This window comes from Varanus komodoensis, unplaced genomic scaffold (genome assembly GCF_004798865.1).
Source record: "Varanus komodoensis strain SLA01 unplaced genomic scaffold, ASM479886v1 scaffold4, whole genome shotgun sequence".
In the NCBI taxonomy this organism is placed as follows: Eukaryota; Metazoa; Chordata; class Lepidosauria; order Squamata; family Varanidae; genus Varanus; species Varanus komodoensis.
In genome coordinates, this window is record NW_025335941.1 from 37,799,703 (window position 1) to 37,823,760 (window position 24,058).

The 24,058-nt window shown below is 43.3% G+C and overlaps 2 protein-coding genes across 19 annotated transcripts in view; one reads left to right on the forward strand and one right to left on the reverse strand.

Annotated features, from left to right (window-relative positions):
- Positions 1-18,184, reverse strand: part of LOC123029090 — an 82,862-nt gene extending 64,678 nt beyond the window's left edge. For 9 of the 15 annotated variants that reach the window (XR_006415846.1, XR_006415848.1, XR_006415845.1 and 6 more), the window contains exon 1: positions 18,046-18,178. The gene's annotated coding sequence lies outside the window, so the exon portion shown is untranslated. Of the gene's footprint in view, positions 1-6,267; positions 6,829-7,049; positions 7,174-9,743; positions 9,863-18,045 lie in introns of those variants that run through there. The other 6 variants (XR_006415849.1, XR_006415847.1, XM_044441654.1 and 3 more) reach the window with 5 other exon arrangements.
- Positions 1-24,058, forward strand: part of BOC (BOC cell adhesion associated, oncogene regulated) — an 81,432-nt gene that overhangs the window by 53,344 nt on the left and 4,030 nt on the right. For all 4 annotated transcript variants that reach the window (XM_044441649.1, XM_044441650.1, XM_044441648.1 and 1 more), the window contains 11 exons: positions 1,544-1,690; positions 2,517-2,660; positions 6,826-7,119; positions 9,677-9,949; positions 11,037-11,338; positions 17,003-17,162; positions 18,061-18,171; positions 18,867-19,073; positions 19,655-19,836; positions 22,561-22,666; positions 23,010-23,132. In XM_044441649.1, coding sequence (XP_044297584.1) covers positions 1,544-1,690; positions 2,517-2,660; positions 6,826-7,119; positions 9,677-9,949; positions 11,037-11,338; positions 17,003-17,162; positions 18,061-18,171; positions 18,867-19,073; positions 19,655-19,836; positions 22,561-22,666; positions 23,010-23,132 — 2,049 coding nt within the window. The remainder of the gene's footprint in view (positions 1-1,543; positions 1,691-2,516; positions 2,661-6,825; positions 7,120-9,676; positions 9,950-11,036; positions 11,339-17,002; positions 17,163-18,060; positions 18,172-18,866; positions 19,074-19,654; positions 19,837-22,560; positions 22,667-23,009; positions 23,133-24,058) is intronic.

A 24,058-nucleotide genomic window follows, 5' to 3' on the forward strand; every position in this document is an offset into this window, starting at 1 on the left:
ATATATATATATATATATATATATATATATAAAATTATGTCCCATTGAACACAAAAGCGGCAGGGCAGTTGATGCAGAGGTCATCTTGGCTGCATTCTTTAAATCACATGCAATCTTCAAATTCTGCTCAACTTCTAAAAATCAGCATCAGTCTATATTCAAGATGCCTTGAACATCCATCCCCCATCGCAGACACGTTTTCATATAAATTAGATAGCATTTATAATTATGAAGAGCAGGAGGAAGACAAGGGGACAAGTAACATATTAAACGTCACAATCTCTTTCCACTAAAAATTACCAGCCTGACCAAGAGGCAATATACGTTTTGCTTAGTTAGTGCCATAATACTTTTGACAAAAACAAGTGGCCGAAATGGAAACAGGACCACATCCTCAGATAACTTTGGAAATGACACTTGGTGACAGAAACAATGCAGTTCTAAGCATATATGGATACTGATTCCACTGAAATCAATGCAACAGAGTACAGAACTAGCTGTTACACTGGCAAATGGGTAGCCCCACAGACACATTGCTAAAGTAATGGAGAGGCAGCATTTGCAGGAGGGAATTTGTGAACAGATAAGAGGCTTGCTCGACTCTTTTTTGGCCCACATTTTTTTCCTGAAAATGCTCTACCAAAGCCATCTTTCTCTCAGTTGGCTTACCTCTCATTTTGGAGCCCAGCTGAAGCAAAGTATTTTAAAACTATTGATTGGTAGGGGAAATTGCAAGAGTTGGTACGCAATGGGTTGAGCATTAAATAACCATCTTCTGTCTGATGAGTCTTTCTTACTAGTGAGAAATCCTACCCTATAGTAGTATTATAAGTAAAACAATGGGTTGGGACCACCATGTCTCCCTCCTAACACGAAGATTGGTCTTTCTTGCCATGTTTAGCATTAGGATGTTAAATAAAGGGCACTTGGAGCATAAAAAATGGCACACTTCAAACAATGAACACTGGCTGTAGTGGTTTCAGAAGAGGAAATGAGAATATCTAATGCAGGAATGAGAGAAATAAGTCCCACTAGCCTTTAATGCAGCTGCTACTGCCCCCTGCCAGTGGTGCAGCAGTGGTGCAGCCCAGGTTCCATGGTAATTTATTGTAGGACAAATTTGCTTTTTTTCAGTCTCCATTGTGTTACACCATTGAAGTTCATTATTATTATTAATTTCATTTCTATGCCACCTGTAAGCCTAAGATCTTTGAGCAGTTCGCAATAAAACTGCCAGTTGGTTTGCTATTGTTTCAACATAGTGGGTGCAGGCTAAGCCAACTTTAGAAGAACAAGGTCACTTTCTAGAACTCAGACGTGCCAAAGGCTTGAACCTTTGTAGGTCCCAGTCATGGAAATTCACCTTGGATGCACCCACCCTCAGAAAATGCCTAGCTCTGGTCTAATGGGAACAATGTGGTCTTCCTTTCAAAATAAATACAGGACCTAGAACACCACTTCCCTGGTGCTTCTTTTTACTTCTCTTGGACTCTGAGTTAATATCTCTCAGTTTTAACGGATCCTTTTGTGGTCATCTTAACAGACCTGAAAGACTTCAAATATGATGGTCAGCATGTGATAGAAGTTGATGAGGGAAATACAGCAGTGATTGCATGTGATCTTCCTGAAAGCCATCCGAAGGCCCAGGTTCGTTACAGTGTGAAACAAGAATGGCTGGAGGCCTCCAGAGGTAAGCTGATACTGATCAGGAAAGAAGGAGAATCTGAAATGGGAGTTTGCTCTTTTTTCATTCTAAACTTCTAATCTGTTTTGATGTTTCCCTGTGTCCTCTGGCTTCTCTGTTCACATTCTTGTTCTTTATCCAGTAGCTGACTTCATAACTGTCTTGTCACTTTGTATGATGGTATGTCTGGTTGCTGCAAAATACTTTTAGAATAGGTGAATTTCATAGGTGAAGGTCCATGAGTTTGTCACAACTGAGTATAAGAAAGGGAGGTTTAGGAGCCTTGGAAATAATACATTATTTTTTCTTTGTCCTTTGAGGCAATTTCAAGCCAAGTCAGCTTGCCTTGTATCAGACTGTGGGTGGACAACATTAAACCCATGACCAGACCCATAGTCCCCATTGCATCCTCATGTGGCAAAAACAGCCCATTGCTTCTGATGCATTACATCATGCTGTGTTGTGCAGTTTGCAACAACATTTAAAAAATTAATTGTCTACCAATATTGGTGGCAAACTGTAATACAATGTTATAGTGGCCAGATTTAGCTTGTTTAAAGTTAAGTTTGGCATTGTGGTGTTCTGTAGTAGTTTTTGCTGAAAATCAGAAAATTAGTTTGGCATGGCTACTCTGAAGTGACGGTGGCAGCAAGAGCAAGACTGGGATTCCTGGATCCAATCAGGGATCCAGGGAATGGTGGTGTAAGTGAAAATGATCCCTGAACTTCCCATAGTTGCTCAGTTCTGGTCCGTTACATGGTAGAAATTGCATAGTATGAATTTTGCTGCATAAGGGAGCAGTTCTTGATCTTTCTCTGCTTTGTTTTAATAGACAACTACTTGATCATGCCATCTGGGAATCTTCAGATAGTCAATGCCAGCCAGGATGATGAGGGAACATACAAATGTGCAGCCTACAACCCTGTCACCCAAGAAATAAAAACATCTGTGTCTAGTGAGAGACTCCGTGTGAGACGTAAGTCACCTGTTCTGAATATTGGGTTCCATGAATATTGGGTTCCATGTCATGTTGTCCTATCTCCATTTTGCTGATGCCACCAAATATATTCAGCATAAGCTAACTTTAATGTTTTAAGCAAGCCCTTCATCTTGGAGAGATTGTTTACACACATGTTTATTTATTTATTTAAACCATTTTTATACCGCCCCATTTGCAAAAAGCCTTGGGGCGGCTTACAACATTAATAAATAAACATAAATAAACAGTTATATAATTAGAGTTAAAAAACCGGAAACATCTTGGCATGTACATAAAAACCCAATAAATACAATTCATAAATTAACAATTCATTTTAAATAGAAAGGTCTTCTCTTGGCGCCGAAAAACAAATAACGACGGCGCCAGGCGGACCTCTCTGGGGAGCGCATTCCATAGGTGGGGTGCCACTGCAGAGAAGGCCCTCCTCTGGGTACTCACCCTCCTAATATCTTTCATGGAGGGTTCTCAGAGAAGGGCCTCTGCTGCTGATATCAAGGGGCGGGAGGACATATATGGACGCAAGCGTTCCTTTAGATAACCGGGTCCCAAGCCGTTGAGGGCTTTATAGGTGATAACCAACACCTTGAATTGGGCCCGGACTTCAATGGGGAGCCAGTGAAGCTGACGGAGAACTGGGGTTATATGAGAGCAACACCCAGTCCCCGTCAGCAACCTGGCAGCTCTGTTTTGCACCAATTGAAGTATCCGGACTGTCTTCAAGGGTAGCCCCATGTAGAGTGTGTTACAGAAGTCTAATCGGGAAGTTACCAGTGCATGTGTCACTGTCGCCAGGCAGTCGTTCTCCAGGTAGGGACGCAGCTCATGGATCAGCCGAAGCTGAAGGAAAGCACTCCTCACCACCGCCGTCACCTGAGCTTCTAATGACAGCTCAGGGTCGAGGAGCACTCCCAAGCTGCGAACCTTGTCCCTAAGAGGGAGTGCAACCCCATTCAGGACAAGGTCCAGATCCCGAAGCCCAAACCACCTACCAACAGGACCTCTGTCTTGTCTGGATTGAGCTTCAGTTTATTGGCCCTCATCCAGCCCATTACCTCGACCAGACACCGGTTCAGTACAGCCACTGCCTCACCTGGATTGGTAGAGAACGAGAGGTAGAGCTGGGTGTCATCAGCGTACTGATGATTCCGCAGCCCACACCTCCTAATGACCTCTCCCAGCGGTTTCATGTAGATGTTGAATAGCAAGGGGGACAAAATGGACCCCTGCGGAACTCCATGGCAAAGTTGCCATGGCACAGAGCCATAGTCCCCCAGCACCACCTTCTGGAATCGGCCATTGAGATAGGAGCGGAACCTCTGCCAAGCAGTGCCCCCAACTTCCAATCCTGCTAGCCTATCCAGAAAGATACCATGGTTGATGGTATCGAAAGCTGCTGAGAGGTCCAGGAGGACCAACAGAGATGCACTCCCCCTGTCTCTCTCCCTGCACAGGTCATCGTACAGGGCGACCAAGGCAGATTCAGTACCATGCCCGGGTCTGAAGCCAGACTGAAATGGGTCCAGATAATCAGTTTCATCCAAGAGTGCTTGGAGTTGTCCCGCCACCATCCACTCTAACACCTTGCCCAAGAAGGGGATGTTGGCCACTGGTCTATAATTGGTGGCCGCCTCTGGATCCAGGGATGCCTACTTTAGGACTGGCCGGACTACCGCCTCCTTTAAAGGGGCAGGTACCTGGCTGTCCCTTAGAGAGGCGTTGACAGCCTCCAGGATCCAGGTCGCTATCCTGTCCTTGGCTTTCATGAGTAGCCAAGATGGGCAAGGGTCCAATAAGCAGGTGGTAGGACGTACTTGTCCAAGCACCTTGCCCACATCATTAGGCCGCAATAACTGAAATTCATCCATCAATTGTGTACCAGACGGCAACATTGGCACCTCCCCCAAAGGTTCTGAGTCACTAGTGGAGTCCAGCTCATGATGAATCTGAGTGATTTTCTCCTTGAAATGCTTGGCAAAGTCGTCACAGCAGGCCGTTGAGGGTGGCACGGGATCTTTTTTTGGGCCTGGATGAACCAGCTCCTGTTCCACCCGAAAGAGCTCCGCCGGACGGCATTGTGAGGAGAAGAATTTCTTCTTCGCCGCCCTCACCGCTACAGCATAGACCCGATAATGGGCTCTTAAGTGTGTTCGGTCAGATTCATCCCCTGATTTCCTCCACCTGTGCTCTAGACGTCTCCTAACCCGCTTCATTGCCCGTAGCTCGGGTGTATACCAGGGGGATGAACTGGCTCTGCCAGGCGGGAGAGGATGCTTAGGAGCGATCATGTCAATAGCCCTGGTCATTTCCCCATTCCACAGTTCGACCAAGGCATCGACAGGAGCACCAGCCTTATCAACCGGGAATTCCCCCAGGGCCTTCAGGAATCCATCCAGATCCATCCAGCTCCGGGGGTGGACCAACACAATTGGGTCCGCACCCTTGCAGAGGGAAAGGCCACTCTCAAGCTCAAACCTCATGAGGAACTGATCTGACCATGGCAGGGGTGTCAGACACAAGTTCCTCACCCTCAGATCCCCCTCTTCCTGTTCCGTCGAGAAAACCAGGTCCAGAGTGTGTCCAGATTCATGGGTTGGGCCAGTGACATGCTGAGACAGCCCCGTGGCTGTCATGGAAGCCATGAAGTCCTGAGCTGCCCCGGTCAGAACAGTCTCGGCGTGGAGATTGGAGTCCCCCAGGACCAACATCCTGGGAGTCTTCAACACCAAGTCCAAGACGATCTCTGTCAGCTCAGGCAGGGAGTCTGTTGGGCAGAAGGGTGCACGGTACACCAACAGAATCCCCAATTTGTCTCGGTCACCCAACACCAAGTAGAGGCACTCTAGGCCCGGCCTCAAGAGAACAGGAAGCCCCGTGAGGGAAATAGAGGCTCGGTAAACCAAAGTGACCCCCCTCCCCTCCCCTCCCCTCCAGGCGTGGTCGGTACTGGACCAGGTACCCGGGTGGGCGCAGTTGAGAGAGGGAGACGTCCCCCCCTCCCACCCAGGTTTCTGTAATGCAAGCCAGGTCGGCCCCCTCATCCACAATCAAGTCATGGATGAGGGAAGATTTATTGTGGACTGACCTGGCATTAAGCAGCAGCACTGACAGGCCTGGGGGAGCGGTTGACAGGACTACCTGGAACCCTCAGGCTGGGGGAATAACTAGAAGGGGGAACAGGTGCTAACCACCTGTCCCTCCTCCTTCTACATGAACATGTTAGACCCCCAACGCCATAAAATCCATTGCCCATGACCACCCCAATGGCAGCGCCCATGCGCTCCCCAGGCAATCCCATACTCAAAGCCAGAGATGAATCCATTAAAACAACTAAAAACACCTTAAAACACTTAAAAACACTGAAAAACACACCCACAATCCCCGCCACCCACATTGACCAATCCCACCCTCCGGCAAACAACATAGACCCTGGCCAGCCCAGCTCCAGCTCAGCCCCGAACGGCCCCAAACGGCGTCACCACCCTTAGGCTGACGCCCTTCGGCCGCCTGCCCTGGTCGCTGCCAGCGAGTTAAAGGCCACGCGGCCCCTCTCCCGCACCCCGCCCCGGACTGGCGCGGCTCTCACCTACACCAGAGGAGGGGGCAGGAGCAGGACCCGCGGAGCACTCGGCGGCCAGATGGTGGGCCTTTGCTTCTGTTTCACAAGGTGATCATAGTGGTCATTCAGAGTAATTGCGTTCCATACAAGAGCTCAATTCAAAGTACTACTTTCTAAAGAAATTGCTGTACTTCTTTCTGTTCCTTCTGGTTTCGTCAGTGTATTTGATATCTTGAGAGGCCGCCTCTGTTTGCATCCTTAATGCTTATAACTGTGCATTGTCATAATGCATATGCATAATGCATATACCCATAGAGAAAAGGTCAGAAGGGACGTCCTGTGGAAACTGTGTTTCTCTCCTTCACAAGTTTTGAACAGATTTTCACTGATGGATAGAGGAAGCACATCCACCACAGAGGTTTCAGTTGCGCTTGCAGAAAGTTTCATGGGCATAGATCTGCTGCTGCCAGCATGTTCCAAATTTCTTCATCATCCTTTTTCTCCCTACATAGTATGTTTCTTGGTCTTGTCCTGGTTTGTAACAATGTAATACTTTTCTTCCACTGATTTTTCTCCTTGTGTTAGGCTCAACAGCTGAGGCTGCTCGCATAATTTATCCCCCAGAGGCTCAGACCATCATTGTCACAAAGGGCCAGACCCTCATTCTTGAATGTGTAGCTAGTGGGATTCCACCTCCACGTGTCACTTGGGCGAAGGATGGTTCCAGTGTCTCTAGCTACAACAAGACACGGTTCCTTCTCAGCAATCTCCTTATTGATACAATTACTGAGGAAGATTCTGGGACTTACAGCTGTATGGCTGACAATGGAGTGGGTGAAGCTGCAGCAGCGTTCGTTCTGTACAATGTTCAGGTTTTTGGTGAGTCAAGTTGAAATGCCTTTCCTTCCTCTCCTGTCTTCTTTGACATGGCAGCTACAAGCAGAGTAGAGTACAGGGGCTGATTGAAACTTGGTCATTATATGTTCTTGGATGTTTTTATTGGTGATAGTACCTATGTTGTCACTGCCTTTTCCAAGTTGTATATATCTCTCTATATTACCTATATTATGTAGGTAATATATAAGATGCTTTCCCCTATTTTTTAGACTGTACCCATTTCTTTCATCAAAACCACCTGAGGGTTACCTGTTATATTGCTGTACATTAGGGTCTAACGGCAAGATTGGCACCCACTGCTCAGTAGGCACTTCTCTCTAAATTTCTAAGTCACACTGCACTTTTCTTAAGTAAATATTGAGCTTATTTTTCTATGGCTATATTATGCTATGAGATTTTACAACCTTAAACAGTAAGTGTTTGTAATAACATTTGACTAGGAATCACTATAATATAAATGCTTGTTGATCTAGTCTGCATATATGCCCCCTACAAGACACTGTTCTGGTTAATCCCACATGCTTCCAGTTTTCAGAACTGTTCTAAGGTGACTTTTAGTGCTCACAAGCAAGGCTGGACCAACTAGATTTTTCCTGGAATCTTTCTTCAACAGCTCCCATCACTCCGCTTTATCTTGCACTTAGGCAGATAGGGATGAGTTCCCTTAGTATCTACAAGCAATATGGGTGACATTTTACAAAGAATTTATCTGCATAGACAACTGCTAGTCACCTGGAAGCCCGGGAACAGAAGGGAGAGAAATTTCCCCCCTCCCACAGTTTTCCCGCCTAGTCCCAATAGCCTAAGAGAAAGTGACTATGATGCATAATGGTTTGTGTGATCTCAAGAACAACCCGCCTCTCTCTCGCATGTACATTGTACCTGCTTTCTCCCAAGTTCTACCTGGGAGATGGGTAAATTGCTCCCAATCTCTTCTGTTCCAACTCTCCCAGCAAAACCTTTCTGGGGAAATTAGAGTGAATAATTTAGGTATCTAAAGGAAGCAATTTTTATCACTGATATTGCTGAGTGCCAGGAAGCCAAATGTTTCCTATACAATAGGTAACTTACAGAGGTATTAATAGAATTTGATTCTCCAAAGCATGTTAGAATCTTAATAGAATTAATTAGACCTGATGATTGGATTCAAGGCTTAGCAGAGACTGTGTAGATTTTTTAGTGTCCATTCAGGGCAGGATAGCATGCCCTTGAAGATACAACATTTGGCCTTACATTCTTTTTCAGTTCTAATGATTACACAGAATGGACTGTTATGGACTTGCAGTTGACCAAAGAAGAGTTAGCACTCTCATGCTTCTTCAGAGTCATCTTGCTTGTAACTGAGTAAATGCAATGGGGTCAACAAGACTCAGATGATCAGATCTCACAGTAATGCTACTGCTAGCCTATTCAAAGGGGTATACTGCCATTAGGTCAAAAGGCTAATTTAAGGGCACCACAAAAGTATACTAAAGAAGCAAAATAGCACAAGTAGCTTCAGGCAAGCTTTGAGGGCAGAACTAAAGCCTTGACTTTCCAAATAATAGCTGGAGGATTAAAACACAGTTATTTATTGAGCTATAGTAGCTCTAGGCAAACACACACACACACACACACACACACACACACAGGGGGGGAGAGAGAGAGGGGGAGAGAGTTGAAAATAAAAGTATATTCACTAACTAAACATGTACTAAGCTAGATGGAATGTACTGTAAAGGGCAGACAGAAGTTCTTAGTAGCACAGTAACTTAGAAATCCTTTAGTCCCTACTTCTCTCTTATTCAGAAATGAATATGATTTCAGGAAAAGCAGTCTCAAGTTTGATCATCAAGGCAAAAGATCAGGGACATTTCCTGTGTCTCATTTGTAAGAGGAAAAAATGGGGGTGGAGGTTTAGGTTATAACCTTACAAGGGCTAAGTAGTAGTACTACTACTACTATTAGTTGTTGTTACTTGCCATCAAGTCATCTCTAACTTATGGCAAACCCATGAATGGATGCCTTCCAAAAGGACCAGTCCTTGACAGCACTGATCAGCTTTTGTAGACACAAGGGTGTGGCTTCCCTTATGCAATAAATACAGCTCATAAGGGCTAGGTAATTTCTAATTGGTCAATCAAAATGTATAATTGACTCAGTTTGGTAGATACTTCTATACATGAATACACAAGAAGGTACTTGTTTTTGAAGGAACTGATTTCTAGAGTTCAATGCATGTATAGTATGTAAGCCTTAACATCCCAAGAAGCTGCATCAAAGGCTCATGAACTCCAGAACCTTGCATCACAGAAGGGGCAGCAGCCTGTCTTCCAATGATAGCTTTTGAAGGGTATGAAGCTATGACTTATGGTTGATTTTATTACAGGCAAAATAGTTGTATATGAGGAGAAATAGTTTTGGATATTGCTATGAACCCTATTCATAACATATAGACTTAATGAGGATAGCTTATTAAGTTATTCCACAGTTTCAGAAGCAAGCAATAAGTCATACACTGGCCCCATCGTAATTTGAAATGCTCTTGTTTCCTTTTCAGAACCCCCAGAGGTTAGCATGGAACTATCCCAACAGATCATCACATGGGGTCAGAGTGCAAAGTTCACCTGCAAGGTTCGAGGAAACCCCCAGCCAACAGTTGTGTGGCTGCGTAATGCAGTTCCTCTCTTCTCCAGTCATCGTATACAGCTGTCCCGCAAAGTTCTGTGGGTCTCCAGTGTTGGGCCTGAGGATGAAGGGATATACCAATGCATGGCAGAAAATGAAGTTGGGAGTGCACAAGCTATGGTACAGTTGAGAACTGCCCGGCCTGGTAGGTCTTCAGTGAAGTCAAGGGGGTTCATATAGGAATGCATGTTGCCATGTCTATATATGGCATGGTTATAACACATGTATGTGTATATCTATCTATATATATATGGCATTCCATGTCTTGCAGTTCATTAGATTCTTAGGGTAAGATTCTGAAAATCTTATCTTAGCAGTTTTCTAGCTTTCACTGTGTTTTAGTGATACAACTAGATACAGAGCTGCGTCAGCTGAAATCACAGAAACCAAGCTGGCCTTGAGCACATCTATTCTTACTCTTGGGAAACAGTCCTAGAGAGAAAGATTCATTTATCTCTTAGACTAACTGGCTGGGGAATGGTAGAAGTTGCAGGATTTTTCTCTGTTTGAAAATCCATAGAGTTGTGTCCTTAAGTTATTTACCCATTTTTAAATCAAGATGATTTATATTTTGCCCTCCTAATTTGATTGCAGAGCTAAGGGTCCTTTACCCCTCCCCCGCAAAAAAAATCAAACAGTAAATGATTAAAATGTTGCCCCTTTTCTGAGATAATTTTCTACTCCTTCCTCTTTTGAAAACGTACTCATATCCAAAATATCTCCAATTTTGCATGAATCCAAATGCTCCAATTAAAATGTAATTTGTATGAGACATACCTGCAATTAAAGGAATGTAGAATGTAGGTGTCCTTAAGACAACCTTCATGTTTTGTTTATAAAAGAGTAGGCTCATGATTAGTGCATTGAAATCCCATGTTATTACAGCTTCCATCTTTGGCTACTTGTAGCAGACTTTCTCTCTCCAAAGAAGCTGAAAGCCTTTTCACTTGAGACTGAACAATTTTAATATAGCAGAAAGTCATGATCCTCAGCTTGGACTAACTGTTTTACTGTCATTTGAGAATGGACTCCATTCACAAGCTGAGATCATAGGAGTAAACTAAGAAAAAGCGATTGAATGCTGACTGAAGATTGATGTGATCATTTCTATTAAAGATTCACCTTCCTTTGCTTTTGCAAATAACTGGACATCAATAGTATAAGATGTGTTAGTTGTTTTGGTAAATGTGCATTTGTACAAATGTTAAAATGTCAGTTCTCCTCCTATCTAGAAACAACAACTCTGAAGCCACAGCAGGGCTCTGCTGGAGACTCAGCTCAGTCTGCCATGTCACCTGCCAGGCTTAGCAGCAGTGAAAAAATGCTCAAAGACAAGGTTGTCCTCCTAAGACCCAAGCCTACAACACCAGCAGCATCTGTCCAGTGCACCACCAAAGAGCTGGTTTCTCTGGCTGAGGCCCCTGTCATCCTTAGCTCTCCGCGGACTACCAAAACTGATTCATATGAATTGTTGTGGAGACCCCGGCATGGTGGCAGAGTCCCCATCCTCTACTATGTTATAAAACATCGCAAGGTCAGCATGTTCCACAATTCTGATTTCGCATGTGTCATCTAGACTGATAACAGTGCTATATTACAGGTTTTTTAAAAGTTCTGATAAGGTTTTTTATTATTTTACCTGTTGATGTAGCAGCAACTCCCATTCCCCCTTAATAGAAGAGGATCTTTGTCTTTTGTGCTGGTTATGAAAGTGAGGGCTGGGGTAGCATTGTCAGTACCAGCACTGGGAACAGACATGGGGAACTGGTAATGCTGGTGCAAGATAAAGATAAGCAGGAGGGAGAGAATTGCGAAGTTAGAGGGATGCATCTAGTGACCATGGGCTAATCAAGTGGGGCGGGGGGCATGTAGTGTATATAGCTGTGGAATTTGCATTCTTTTTCTTCATGATTCTTCTGAAATTTGGGTGGCATGCAATGAAAGCATAAAAATAGGAGACATCTTGGCTCTTATTTCTAGAACTTGAGATCATGGCATTACCTTTTTAACACTGAATATATTTCTCCCAGTGAGACAGAATGCAATCCACAATCACATACCAAAGAATAATTTGAGACCAGCATGGGATCTTGGCTTCCAGTTAATCCCTTTGTTGGTGTTTGGTTGGCTGGGATCCCTCTTTTTTTCAGGGACTTCACCTGGCAGGTTTTTGGGTCAGAGGGAGTCACCATGGGTCACTGCACTCAGCACTAATATGTTTCCAGCACAGAGCAAATTCTCAGCTGGAGACTCTTTCTTGTGCTTTAAAGGTCTTTACAGATGGAATGTGTTTCTGTTAACCCTTACATTACTGTCTTTGCATGACTACTTTGAAATAGGTTTTATATAATGGAGAAACTGAATTTAAGAAAACTTATGAAAAAGTTGATGTTACCAGAGCTCATTACAATATATATATTCTGGCTGTGCAATTATAGTTTATGGGCATGCTCAGGTATGGTCCCTTTCCTAACAAAAATGGCATGGGCCACTTTGTAGTCTTTGAGCCAAATATTACTGAAATTGTGTTAAACGTGTGCGGTGTAATGCACAAGTACTCCTAAAAGTGAGAACTGGGTTATAGCAGAACATCTGACACTACCATTCACAGCATGAATTATAACATTATGACTGCAGTCTGTGTTCAGGTTACCAGGCTGGAGGTGAAGATGAAAAGAATAGTCTGAACTTGTGCATGCAATTGTTGCAAGGTACGAACAGTGGCTTCAGAGGTATAGGAGCCAGAACCTAGCTTCTAGGCAAATTGGGAAGAAGTCTGTAACTCATATGATAAGATTTTCAGTGGAGAGCTTCCTGTGGGTGCCTCACTCATCCGAGGTGAGTTGGTCACTACCAGAGAATTAGCCACAACTTCATAATGGTGGTGCTGCAAGTTGCAGAATGCTTTTCTCAGAGGGGTTTGTCTAGCATCTTATTTCCAGTTTGGCACCCTGATAAGACTTGTTTTATTTTTTCAGAGCTTTTTAGAAGCCATTTAATTCTGACTGTTTTTTCTAGCTTATTATATTCATTTTATTTACATTTTATAGAGCACTCCCAAATGAGTGTGTGCATGTGGGAAGTCTATGGTTATATTGTTTTTCCCCTCTTCATTCTGGCTTACTAGACAGCAGTCACAGTGATAGAAAGGCCTGCTGCCATCCAAGGAGAACCTCTATTGGCAGATCTCCCTCTGCCTGTGAAGCCCCCATATTATCCTATGGCCCTTCAGGCACCCTTCCAGGATCGTATCCATAGTCATTTTATTATATTTTAACTGTCCTGGGAAAATCAATGAAGGGCAACGTTTAAATATGTATATAAATCTACAATTGATTCAGATCCCTTCGGGGAGACACCAATGACCCCGTCCGGTCAGGTATTAATGGATGAATTTCAGTTAATGCGGCCTGATGCTGTGGACAAGGTGCTTGGACAAGTACGTCCTACCACCTGCTTACTTGAGCCTTGCCCATGGCTGCTCACCAAAGCCAAACACAGGATTGGTTCCTGGATCCTGGAGGTTATTAATGCCTCTCTGTGGGATGGCTGGGTGCCTGCTCCTTTAAAGGAGGCGGTAATCAGGCCTGTCCTAAAGAAAGCATCTCTGGATCCGGAGGTGGCCACCAGTTATAGACTGGTGGCCAACATCCCGCTTTTGGGCAAGATGTTGGAATGGGTGGTGGCGGGACAACTCCAGGTACTCTTGGATGAAACTGATTATCTGGACCCATTTCAGTCTTGCTTCAGACCCAGATACTGTACTGAATCTGCCTTGGTCACCCTGTATGATGACCTGTGCAGGGGGAGTGCGTCCCTGTTGGTCCTCCTGGACCTCTCAGCGGCTTTCACTACCATCGACCATGGTATCCTCCTGGATAGGTTGGCAGGACTGGGAGTAGGAAGCACTGCTTGGCAGTGATTCCACTCCTACCTTGAAGGCTGATTCCAGAAGGTGGTGCTGGGGGACTTTGGCTCTGTGCCATGGCAACTTTGCCATGGAGTACTGCAGGGCTCCATTTTGTCCCCCTTGCGATTTAATATCTACATGAAACCGCTGGGAGAGGTCATCAGGAGATTTGGGCTGCAGAGTCATCAGTATGATGATGACACCCAGCTCTACCTCTCTTTTTCAACTCACCCAGGTGAGGCAGTGGCTGTACTGAACCGGTGCCTGGCCGAGGTAATGGGCTGGATGAGGGCCAATAAACTGAAGCGCAATCCAGATAAGACGGAGGTTCTGTTGGTGGGTGATTCGAGCTCCTGGGTAGGTCACTTGGGCCTTGCCCTGGACGTGGTTGCACTCCCTCTAAAGGACAGGGTCCACAGCTTGGGAGTGCTCCTCAACCCAGAGCTGTCCTTGGAAGCCCAAGTGACAGCGGTGGTGAGGAGCACTTTCCTGCAGCTTTGGCTAATCTGTCAGCTGCGTCCCTACCTGGAGGAAGATTGCCTAGCAAGAGTAGCACACACATTGGTTACTTCCTGGTTGGATTTCTGTAATGTGCTTTAGATGAGGCTGCCCTTGAAGACAGTCCAGATACTTCAAATGGTTCAAAATAGAGCTGCCAGGATGCTGTCGGTGACTGGGCGTTATTCTCATATAACCCCAGTCCTCTATCAGCTCCATTGGCTTTCCATTGAAGTCCGGGCTCAATTCAAGGTGCTGGTTATTACATATAAAGCCCTAAATGGCTTGGGACAAGGATACTAAAGGAACGCCTTTTTCCCTATTTGTCCTCCCGCCCCCTGAGATCGGCAACAGAAGCCCTCCTCTGGGAACCCTCTGTGAAAGATGTTAGGAGACAAAGTACCCGGAGGAGGGCCTTCTCCGTTGTGGTGCCCCAACTATGGAATGCGCTCCCCAGAGAGGTCCGCCTGGCGCTGTCATTATATGTTTTTCAGTGCCAGGTTAAGACCTTTTTATTTAATCAGTATTTTAATATGTTTTAATAATAAAATTTATTATTGTTTTTATTAATTTGCAGCCAGAGTGGGTCGTCAATTTATTTATGCTGTTAGCCATCCTGAGACGTTAGTAATTTGACAGCATGCTAATTTTATAGATAGATAGATAGATAGATAGATAGATAGATAGATAGGATGCATGACTGGAGTAAGGTCTGCCTAGTGGGGTTTCAGGGCTGAGGATGGTGCACAGATAAGCCAGTAAACTTAGAAGGAGAATGTGATGTCATAAAGTATGGGGAAATATTTTTCTGCTACTGAGGCATGCAGTATTGAGACCTAATATTTCCAAAATACAGTACACTTGTTCTGAATGAATGGTAACTTAATGTGTCACAAAGCTTATGGTATCTTATTGTGAGCAAAGCTCATGCTTGTGCTTGTTTTATCCATGGGGTCAAAAGTCATGATTTAACTGTAAAAATGAACGATATAAAGCCAAGCAATTTGGAAAAAAGTAAATAAAATATAGAAAGTGTGTGTACAACTTCAAGTGTGGGATGCCAAATAACAGAATTCATTCAATTGCCTTTAGTAGATGTATTATACCGTATGTTTCAGTTTACAAATTTGTATACTGGGACCCAGATTGCATGTCTTGATGGTAGTTCATAGAGTTTTTTAATTGCTGGGGACAAAAAGAGCATGCAAGCCACACACTCAGGGGAAATACATGACTCAACAGAACTGAAAAAGAAAAAAGACCTTGGAGTTATTGTGCACAATAGGCTAAACATGAGCCAATAATTCAGTGCAGTTACAAAAAGGGCAAATGCTCTTTTGGCATGCATTAATAGAAGTATTACTTCCAAATCATGAGAAGTAGTAGTTCCCTATACTCCTTATGAGTCAGACCTCATCTGGAACACAGTGTCCAGTTCTAGGCACCAAGATTTAAGAAATATGCAGAAAAATCAGGGAGTCCAGAAGAGGGCAACAAAACACTGCCCTATGGGTGTTTCCACGGTTTGGAAACACTGCCCTCTGAGGAGCAACTGAGAGAACTAGACATGTTCAGCCTTGAGAAGAGAAGGCTGAGAGGGGACATGATGTCCCTTTATAAGTACTCAAAGGTTGTCCCAAAAAGGAAGGTCAAGTTCTCTTCTTGCTGATACCAGAGTGCAAGACGTGGAATAATCAAGTCAAGGTGTGACAACCCAGATTCAGGCTAGATATCAGGAATAGTTTCCTCACTGTCAGAGCAATACAACAGTGGAACCAGTTGCCTAGAGAGGTGGTGGGCTCTCCCACACTAGGGACATTCAGAAAGAAACCGGACAGCTATCTGAGTCAGATGGTGTAAACTGATGTCCTGCAACAGCAGGGGGTTAGACCCGATGGCCTTCTTGGCCCCTTCCAACTCTACTTTTCTATGATCTATTATACTTCCAGTCTTAATCAAGGAATACCCAGTTCCTACATTGTTTGGTGGCACGGGAACTCAGAAACTCTAGAATGTTTATGGGTTGAACTATCCAGAGTTAACCTGACACTTCTCCATGATTTGTTCCCATTATAAAATGATACCACTTCTCTATTCTAAGGAGAACAAGATGCCTAACTTTCTCTGCCAGGACAGAGAAATTGTAATATTTTTAGTAAATGCTAAACTGACATAGGTGCAAGAGGCTTGCAACCTGTTTTGAAACTATTAAACTCTGGGGGAAATTTCTTCAGGGTATTGATTTTCCACTTCTGATTGTTGATGTCTCCACTTTGTAACTGACTGTCTTTTGATTATTGAGTGGTATTTGTTATGGATGGGGAAATTGTCAGTTCTTATCTTCTTCCACTCAGAGTGCCTCAAGGTTTCTCAAATAAATAGTGTCCTATTCCAAGTTTGCTAGCAGTCATTTTAATTAATAGGCTACATGACAAAACAGTTTTACTTTCAAGTTCCAGGTTGCTTAAAATTGCATGTTGGTAGAGCACAGAATTCTGAAGAGTGGTAATTTAATGTGCTAAAAATGCAAATAAACTTAAAACTTGTAAAAATTCATTACATACTGTTGTATAATAAACTTACAATATAAAATTCAACACAGGAAAGATAACAAAGGAAGGGAAGTAGAGTCAGAGGTAAACAGAGGACTAATATGTCATACGCTTAGTGACTTTAGACCTTAGACTTTAGATCTTTGGCTAGATTTTAGCCAAAAACTCATTATAGCCCTTTTACCCTTTGCATCATGGAATCCACTGATGAGTGTGCTTGTTGCTTGTTCTTCAACAGGTGATGAATTCTTCAGACAACTGGATAGTCCAGGATGTGCCTGCCAACCAGCATCACTTGACTTTGACAAAACTGGATCCAGGAAGTTTATATGAGGTGGAGATGGCCGCTTACAATTGTGCTGGAGAGGGCCAGACAGCCATGGTGACCTTCAGAACTGGTAAAACTTAAGTATTTCCCCTCAAAACATAATTTATCTTTTTGCGAGGAGTGAGATTATTAACTCTGCCCCAATGCTAGGGGTTTTGCCATTCATAAATTAGCTTCCTTTGCTTCCTTTCTACAAATGTTTCTATGATAATGTCGTATTTCTCCCTGGCAGTACTGTTTGGCAGATAATGATTAATATCTGGAGCATACTAGTATTATATTTTTAAGATATTATAATTCCAGAGCATGTTCTTACTTCTCCCACTGGGTCACATGGGTATCTTATCATACTAGTAAGAAACTTGAGAAACAATAATACTCTTTAGGGGGAAATAGAAAATTTAAAATGATTTAAAATAATATTTTTTTGACAGTTGTTTTTCCTGCCTCCAGTTGCCACCTTCACAAGTGAGGGAGACTCAGTTGGTAGCAAAAAGGAGAGGGGCCCTTTCAGTGGTGATTCCCATTATGGAATAAGCTCCCTACCTTAATACCCTTTTAGTGCCAGGTTAGGACTGTCCTTTATCACAAGGCATTGAATTAGTACTCCGAGGCTTTGTTAGCTGCTTAAACTGGTTTTAAGATTTACTTTGTATAAGCTATTGTGACTTTTTAGATGTGTTTTAAATCTGGTTTTAAATTTGTGTATTGTAAACTTTTTATAATGCTTTCAATGCTGTTTGTATTTAATACTCTATTTTTAAGCATTGTTGTAAACCTTCCAGAGACTGTAATCTATTGGGTGGTATAGAAAATAAATAAATAGCCAGTCTAAAACATAAATAAATAATAAATAGCCTAAAACATGCAGTTCCCTGGAATGTTATGGAATGGTGAACTTTTTATTTTGGAATCGCTAAACATTGCTATTTCTCACTACCTTTGCTACTTACTTTTGCCTTGTTTAGGTCGCCGACCCAAGCCAGATATTGTTGCCAGTAAGGAGCACCAGATTCAGAAGGATGACCCAGGCACTAATTCTCGGAACAGCAATCAATCGGACAATACTCGCCTATCCCGTAAGGCCACATCAGATTAGGAGCAGAAAGGGGTTTTCAGGTCCAGAAGCCAAATTGTCAGTGTGAAAGGCTGACTTGTGCAAAGGAGAAGACTGGTTCGAGCAGCAGCAAGAGAGTTGGCTCATCTCTGTTGCTTGATTCTCCAGTCCTTATTAGGTCACATTTTCCTCAGGTCTGTTTCTTTGGCAAAAGCACTTGCAGACAGGATGCCAAGTAGCATATGATAGTGAGAGAGCAATGTTTTTAAAATAAAACTGTGATGAATGTTTTAAATATGACCAATAATAAGGATTAATATAATGAAATGTAGGCTGCTGGGCTTGCTGAATGCTCTTTAGAGAAAGGGAATAGTGACATTGTTCTCATTTATAGGGCTATAGCCAAGGTAGGACCAGTGGATGTAACGTGCAACTCTGAGCACTGGTAGTCCCAGCTAAGCATTTTTGTTGCTTTTGAAAAAAAAAAACGCAATTCAGCTCTAGATGTTTCAGGTTGTAGGAACGTATAGATACTAAAACAGTGTATGGTCTTGATGGCTTGTTAAATTATTGTTAACATTAATGATAGTTTGAGACCCCATTTGGGTATATGGCATCCCCAGTGAGCAAAGAAGGTTGGCTATGGTCCATCTCTTCCACGCTGAAACCATGAGATTGATTTTATCTCCATTAACATGGTTCTGCAATTCCTTGTAGCACCAGAGGCTCCTGACCGTCCTACAATTTCAATGGCATCTGAGACATCTGTTTATGTCACCTGGATCCCACGTGGAAATGGAGGCTTTCCCATTCAGTCATTCCGAGTGGAATATAAGAAGCTGAAGAAGCCTGGGGACTGGGTGCTAGCCACGCGTGATATTCCTCCTTCCCGTCTCTCTGTGGAAATTACAGGATTAGAGAAAGGTAATAAACATTCCCTTCCCATTGCACATTTTCTCTGTACTTCTCTATAGTGGCTTTGTATCATGCTTGTTGTTATACAGGCAGTCCCGAGGTTACAAATGAATTCTGTTCCTGAGAAAACAGAAATTTGTCTTTAAGTCAAATTTGCATGTAAGTTGGATCACGTATAGTCAGCCCTCCACGTTTGAGGAGACTAGGGATGCAGGATGCCCATGAAAGTGGAAAAACTGCAAATATCTCTAGACCACCCACCCACCCACCCAAACACATCAGTGCCTTCTCTTTGCAGCAAGGAAATGCCAGAGAGCTTTCCCTCTCCAGATGGGTGGGGCAGGAAGGCATCCCCCTCCACCTTTTCACTTCCTCTCTCTCTGTATGGTGACGCTTTGGAGGTCCTCCCCTCTTTCCTCTTTCACTTCCGCGCTCTCTCTGGTAAAGACAGTTTCCACAGTATTTCTGTTTAGATGAATAGGCTTTATGGCAGTTCAGGTTGTTCACAGCTTGGACATTTGTAACTTGGGAACTGCCTGTACGTACTTCCCAGTCATTTTTCTTCATTGTTCCTACATTCCACACTCTAGGCACATCCTACAAATTTCGTGTACAAGCATTGAACATACTGGGGGAGAGTGAACCAAGTGCTGCATCTAGACCATATGTGGTATCAGGGTACAGCAATCGTGCCTATGAGCGTCCCGTTGCAGGCCCATACATCACCTTCACTGACGCCATCAACGAGACCACCATTATGTTGAAGTGGATGGTAAGTAGCGGAGAGAGGATTTGTTGCAGGAATGCAAAGAATGGGACAAGCTTTTTTAACCTGTAGCAGATTGTGCCCAGTTGAGATTAAACAGTATTTTACACAAGGAGATTCTTAGCTCTGAAATTTTAATTATTAATACCATCTTAACTTTTCCTGCTTTTTAATATATTCTTAACTATTCTGTCGTGGTATAAGATGCTTCTAGCCAGTTGAGTGTTTTCGTAGTCAAAAGCACAGACTTCGGGTACTTTATGCCGGGGACTTCCCCCAGGGTGAAAGCAGAGGAGAGGCAGAGCGAGCGACATGTGTTCCTTTGGACACTTGCCATGGTTGTAAAGCCCTGTGCACTGCCCATGCACTCTTTGCGAGCAGTGAAGCTTCCCTGGAAGGAGACCAGGGCTTCCCTGGGTAGTGCAAAGGTACCATGCTTACTGGTACCACTCCAGCACAGGGCACAGGGCAGTGACCAAGCAGAAGCGCTATGCACAGCTGCCCCACTGTTGCTGCTGCTGAAGGCACTCCCTTTTCCCCCCTACTGGCATTCATTCCCTGATGCCCAGTTGCCCCGCTGCTCCACCCCACTGCTAGTGAGATCCTGTCACAATGGCAGGGCATCACGACAGTGGAACATTCCTGTGACAGGCCAGCTGGGCATTGGAGTGCATGCACCAGCAGGGAAGAAGAGGAGCATGGAGACAGCCAGTCAATGCCCTACTGTTGGCAGCTCAGAAACTATGGAAGGATAGGGCACAAAGGAAAGCTGAGAATGAGCTGAGATTAGCTAGGGAAGCTAAAAACCACCACCACCACCCTTGAAGTGCATGCATAGGTACAGATGAAATAAATTCAACTGATTCAACTACTCAGGAAGGATGGCAAAAAGATAACAGATGCAAAGAAAAAGCAGAAGTGCTCAGTTCCTGCTTTGGTTTGGTCTTCTCCCAAAAGTGTCAATGACCTTCCTGGCAAAGGTAAAGTACAGCCTGAAGGTGCAGGATTGAGGCAAATGTCCAAGGAATACTTCATTACTTTGAATGAGTTCAAACTTCCAGGGCCTAATGAACTGCATGCTGGAGTAATAATGGAACTGGCAGAAGAATGTTCAGAACCATTGTCTATTATATTTGAGAAATCATGGAAGATAGGTTAAATGCCAGATGGTTGCAGGAGGACTAATGTCGCCCTTCTCTTCAAAAAGTAAAAAAGGAGGAACCCAGGAAATATAGACATGTCAGGCTGATACCAATTTCTGGGAAAATTCTGGAGTGGAACCTTAAAAACAATGCAATGATTACTTGGTTTTGTCAAGAATAAATCTTGCCAGACTAATTTTGCCAGACTTGCCTGATTTTTCTGATCAGGTAACCTTCCTGGTGGATTGTAAGAATGCGGTGGACATAATATATCTCAATTTCAGCAAAGCTTTTAATAAGCTTGATATCAGATATCCTGATTAGCAAACTAGCTAAAAGTGGGCAAGATGGAAAAAACTATTAGGTGGATACACAGTTCGCTACAGAACAAGCCCAGAGAGTGGTTATCAATGGTAGCTTCTCAAACTGGGCAGAGGTAACTAGTGGGGTATGACAGGGTTCAGTCCTGGGACCAGTGCTTTTTGATATTTGTATAAATGATTTGGATTAGGAAGTGCAAGGAATGTTTATCAGGTTTACTGATGACACAAAATGGGATAGCTAATAAGACAAAAAGCAAAATTCAAAATAATCTTGATGAGTTGGAGCGCCGTCCTGAAAACAACACAATGGAATTTAATAGGGACAAATGCCAAGTTCTGCCCCTAGGAAAAAGAAACCAAATGCATCATTACAGGATGGAGAATACTTAACTCAACAATGCTACCGGTGGGAAAGTTCTAGGAATTGTTGAAGATCTCAAGCTGAATATGAGTGAACAGTGTGATTTGGCTGCAAAAAAGGCAAATGCTGTTTTGGACTGTATTAATATAAGTATCACTTCTGAATCACATAAAATACTAGTTCCCCTCTCTTCAGCCTCATCTTGCATACTGGGTGCAATTCTGGGCTGGAAAGGGTTCAGAGGAGGGCAAAAAGGAGGATTCTGTGGACTGGAAACAAAGCCCTGTGAGGAGATATTGAAACAATTGGGCATGTTTAGCCTTGAGAAGAGAAGACTGCAGGGAGAGATGATATACTTGAAAGGCTGTCACAAACTATAGTATCTCTTCTTGATCATTCCAGAGTGCAGGGCATGGAATGACAGGCTTGAGTTACAGGAAGCCAGGTTCAGCTGAACATCAGGAAGAACTGATTGTCAGAGCAGTACAACAGTGGAACCAATTACCTATGGAGGTTGTGGGCTCTCCCAAACTAGAAGTATTCAAGATGCAATTGGACAGTCATCTGAGGGGAAGGTTTAACTTGGAGTCCTGCACTGAGCAGGGGGTTGAACCCAATGGCCCTCTTGGCCCCTTCCAGCTCTGGTATTCTATGAATCTGGCCTAGTATTTGGCCCATGGTAGCAGTAGATAATTGGGTCTGCCTCCAAGCCTGATAGCTACAACCACCACAGAACTGTTGCAGTTAACTACAGTGTGTGAACTTGAGTACTCTAATGAAAAATAATTTACATCCCACAGTCAAGAAACCTGCTTATGTTTGTTTTTCAGCTGCTGTGTAGAAAGAGCGGTCTTGATGAGCTCTCATAGTTTTGTTAATTTCTGCCTTTTGCTCTTCTTTACAGTACATCCCAGCCAGCAATAACAATACACCAATTCATGGTTTTTACATCTATTATCGACCAACTGATAGTGATAATGATAGTGATTATAAGAAGGATGTGGTAGAAGGTAAGTAACAAGCAGTTTGTTGGACCCCCAACTTTTAATTGCCATAAAATGCTTCCCCTTTGACACTCCTTTAAAGTAGAGTATTTAAAAACAAAATATTTGTTTGGATGGTGCTAAGGTTCAGTTGCTTCTGGATAGACATAACAAAGAGAAGCCTTTTCAATTTTATGTGAAAAAGTAATATGAGGGCACATCCCCACCTTTTTCAAATCAGTGCGGAAACAAAAACCAATACATTTATAATATGACCCTTTAATAATATAGAGATATGGGCTTAGAATAAGGGAGATAAGGAATCAGGAAACTGATATGTAAGTGTATGTTTTTGTTATATCCTTTTCAGGTGACCGGTACTGGCATTCTATCAGCCACCTACAACCAGAGACTTCATATGATATCAAAATGCAGTGTTTCAATGAGGGTGGAGAGAGCGAATTCAGTAATGTGATGATCTGTGAAACCAAAGGTACCTAGAATTTCAGGAAGTTCAGCACTCTTGGAGGCTCTACCTTCACTGATTAAGATTTAACACTAATGAACAACTCATGAACAGCTTCAAGACAAAATTAGAAATGCACATCCCATATATCATTACATTTGAGATGAAACTGATCAGGAAAACAGTATGACACAAATGGAAGACACGAATTCTAGCAATACAACCAATGTGCACTCCTTGAAGGCTAGTTAGAACTCCCCATTGGTAAGAGATAGCATGCAACCCTATAGGCAAGAAGTAGTTCATAACATGGTGATATTCTAACTGATAGAGAAACTGCAGCATGAAACTGGCAAGCTATATTTCAATGGGTAAATAGGTGGCTCAGTTGGAGTGGGTATTATTTTATAGGTTAATTGCGTTAGGATATTTTTAGGGGTGTGTTCAGTGTTGGGACAAATAGAATATAGTTGGTGTTTTCAGCTAGGGCACACATAATGCCATAGTGGCCATTGAGTGCGTCCATCCAGTGAACAGACATAAATATCACTGAACGTATTAAAAAGATGATCAACACCAAACACATATAGAGGTTCTAAGCTACAGAGGTACAAGAAGCAGATTCTATGAGCCAAATGTAGAGTCTTAAAAAGATAGTGATGTAATATGTTGGAGAAAGTGGTAAAAATTGCTCCTTCATACTACTGAGTAGCAAGAAGATGAGGCTCATTCAATATTGTGCTCTGAATACACAAAATTGATGGGTTTTCATGATGCAAGGACCAAGCGAAATTGAGAGGCAAGAAAGAAGCAAGTTTACTTGTAATCCCAATGTTTTGGACATGATTGGAACTTGGAAAGAATCAAACACAGAGCATTAATGTACATCAAGGCTGAAACAGAGTGATTGGGTAGACCAAGAAGTGGAGAGGTGCGTTTGTAACAAGTCACAG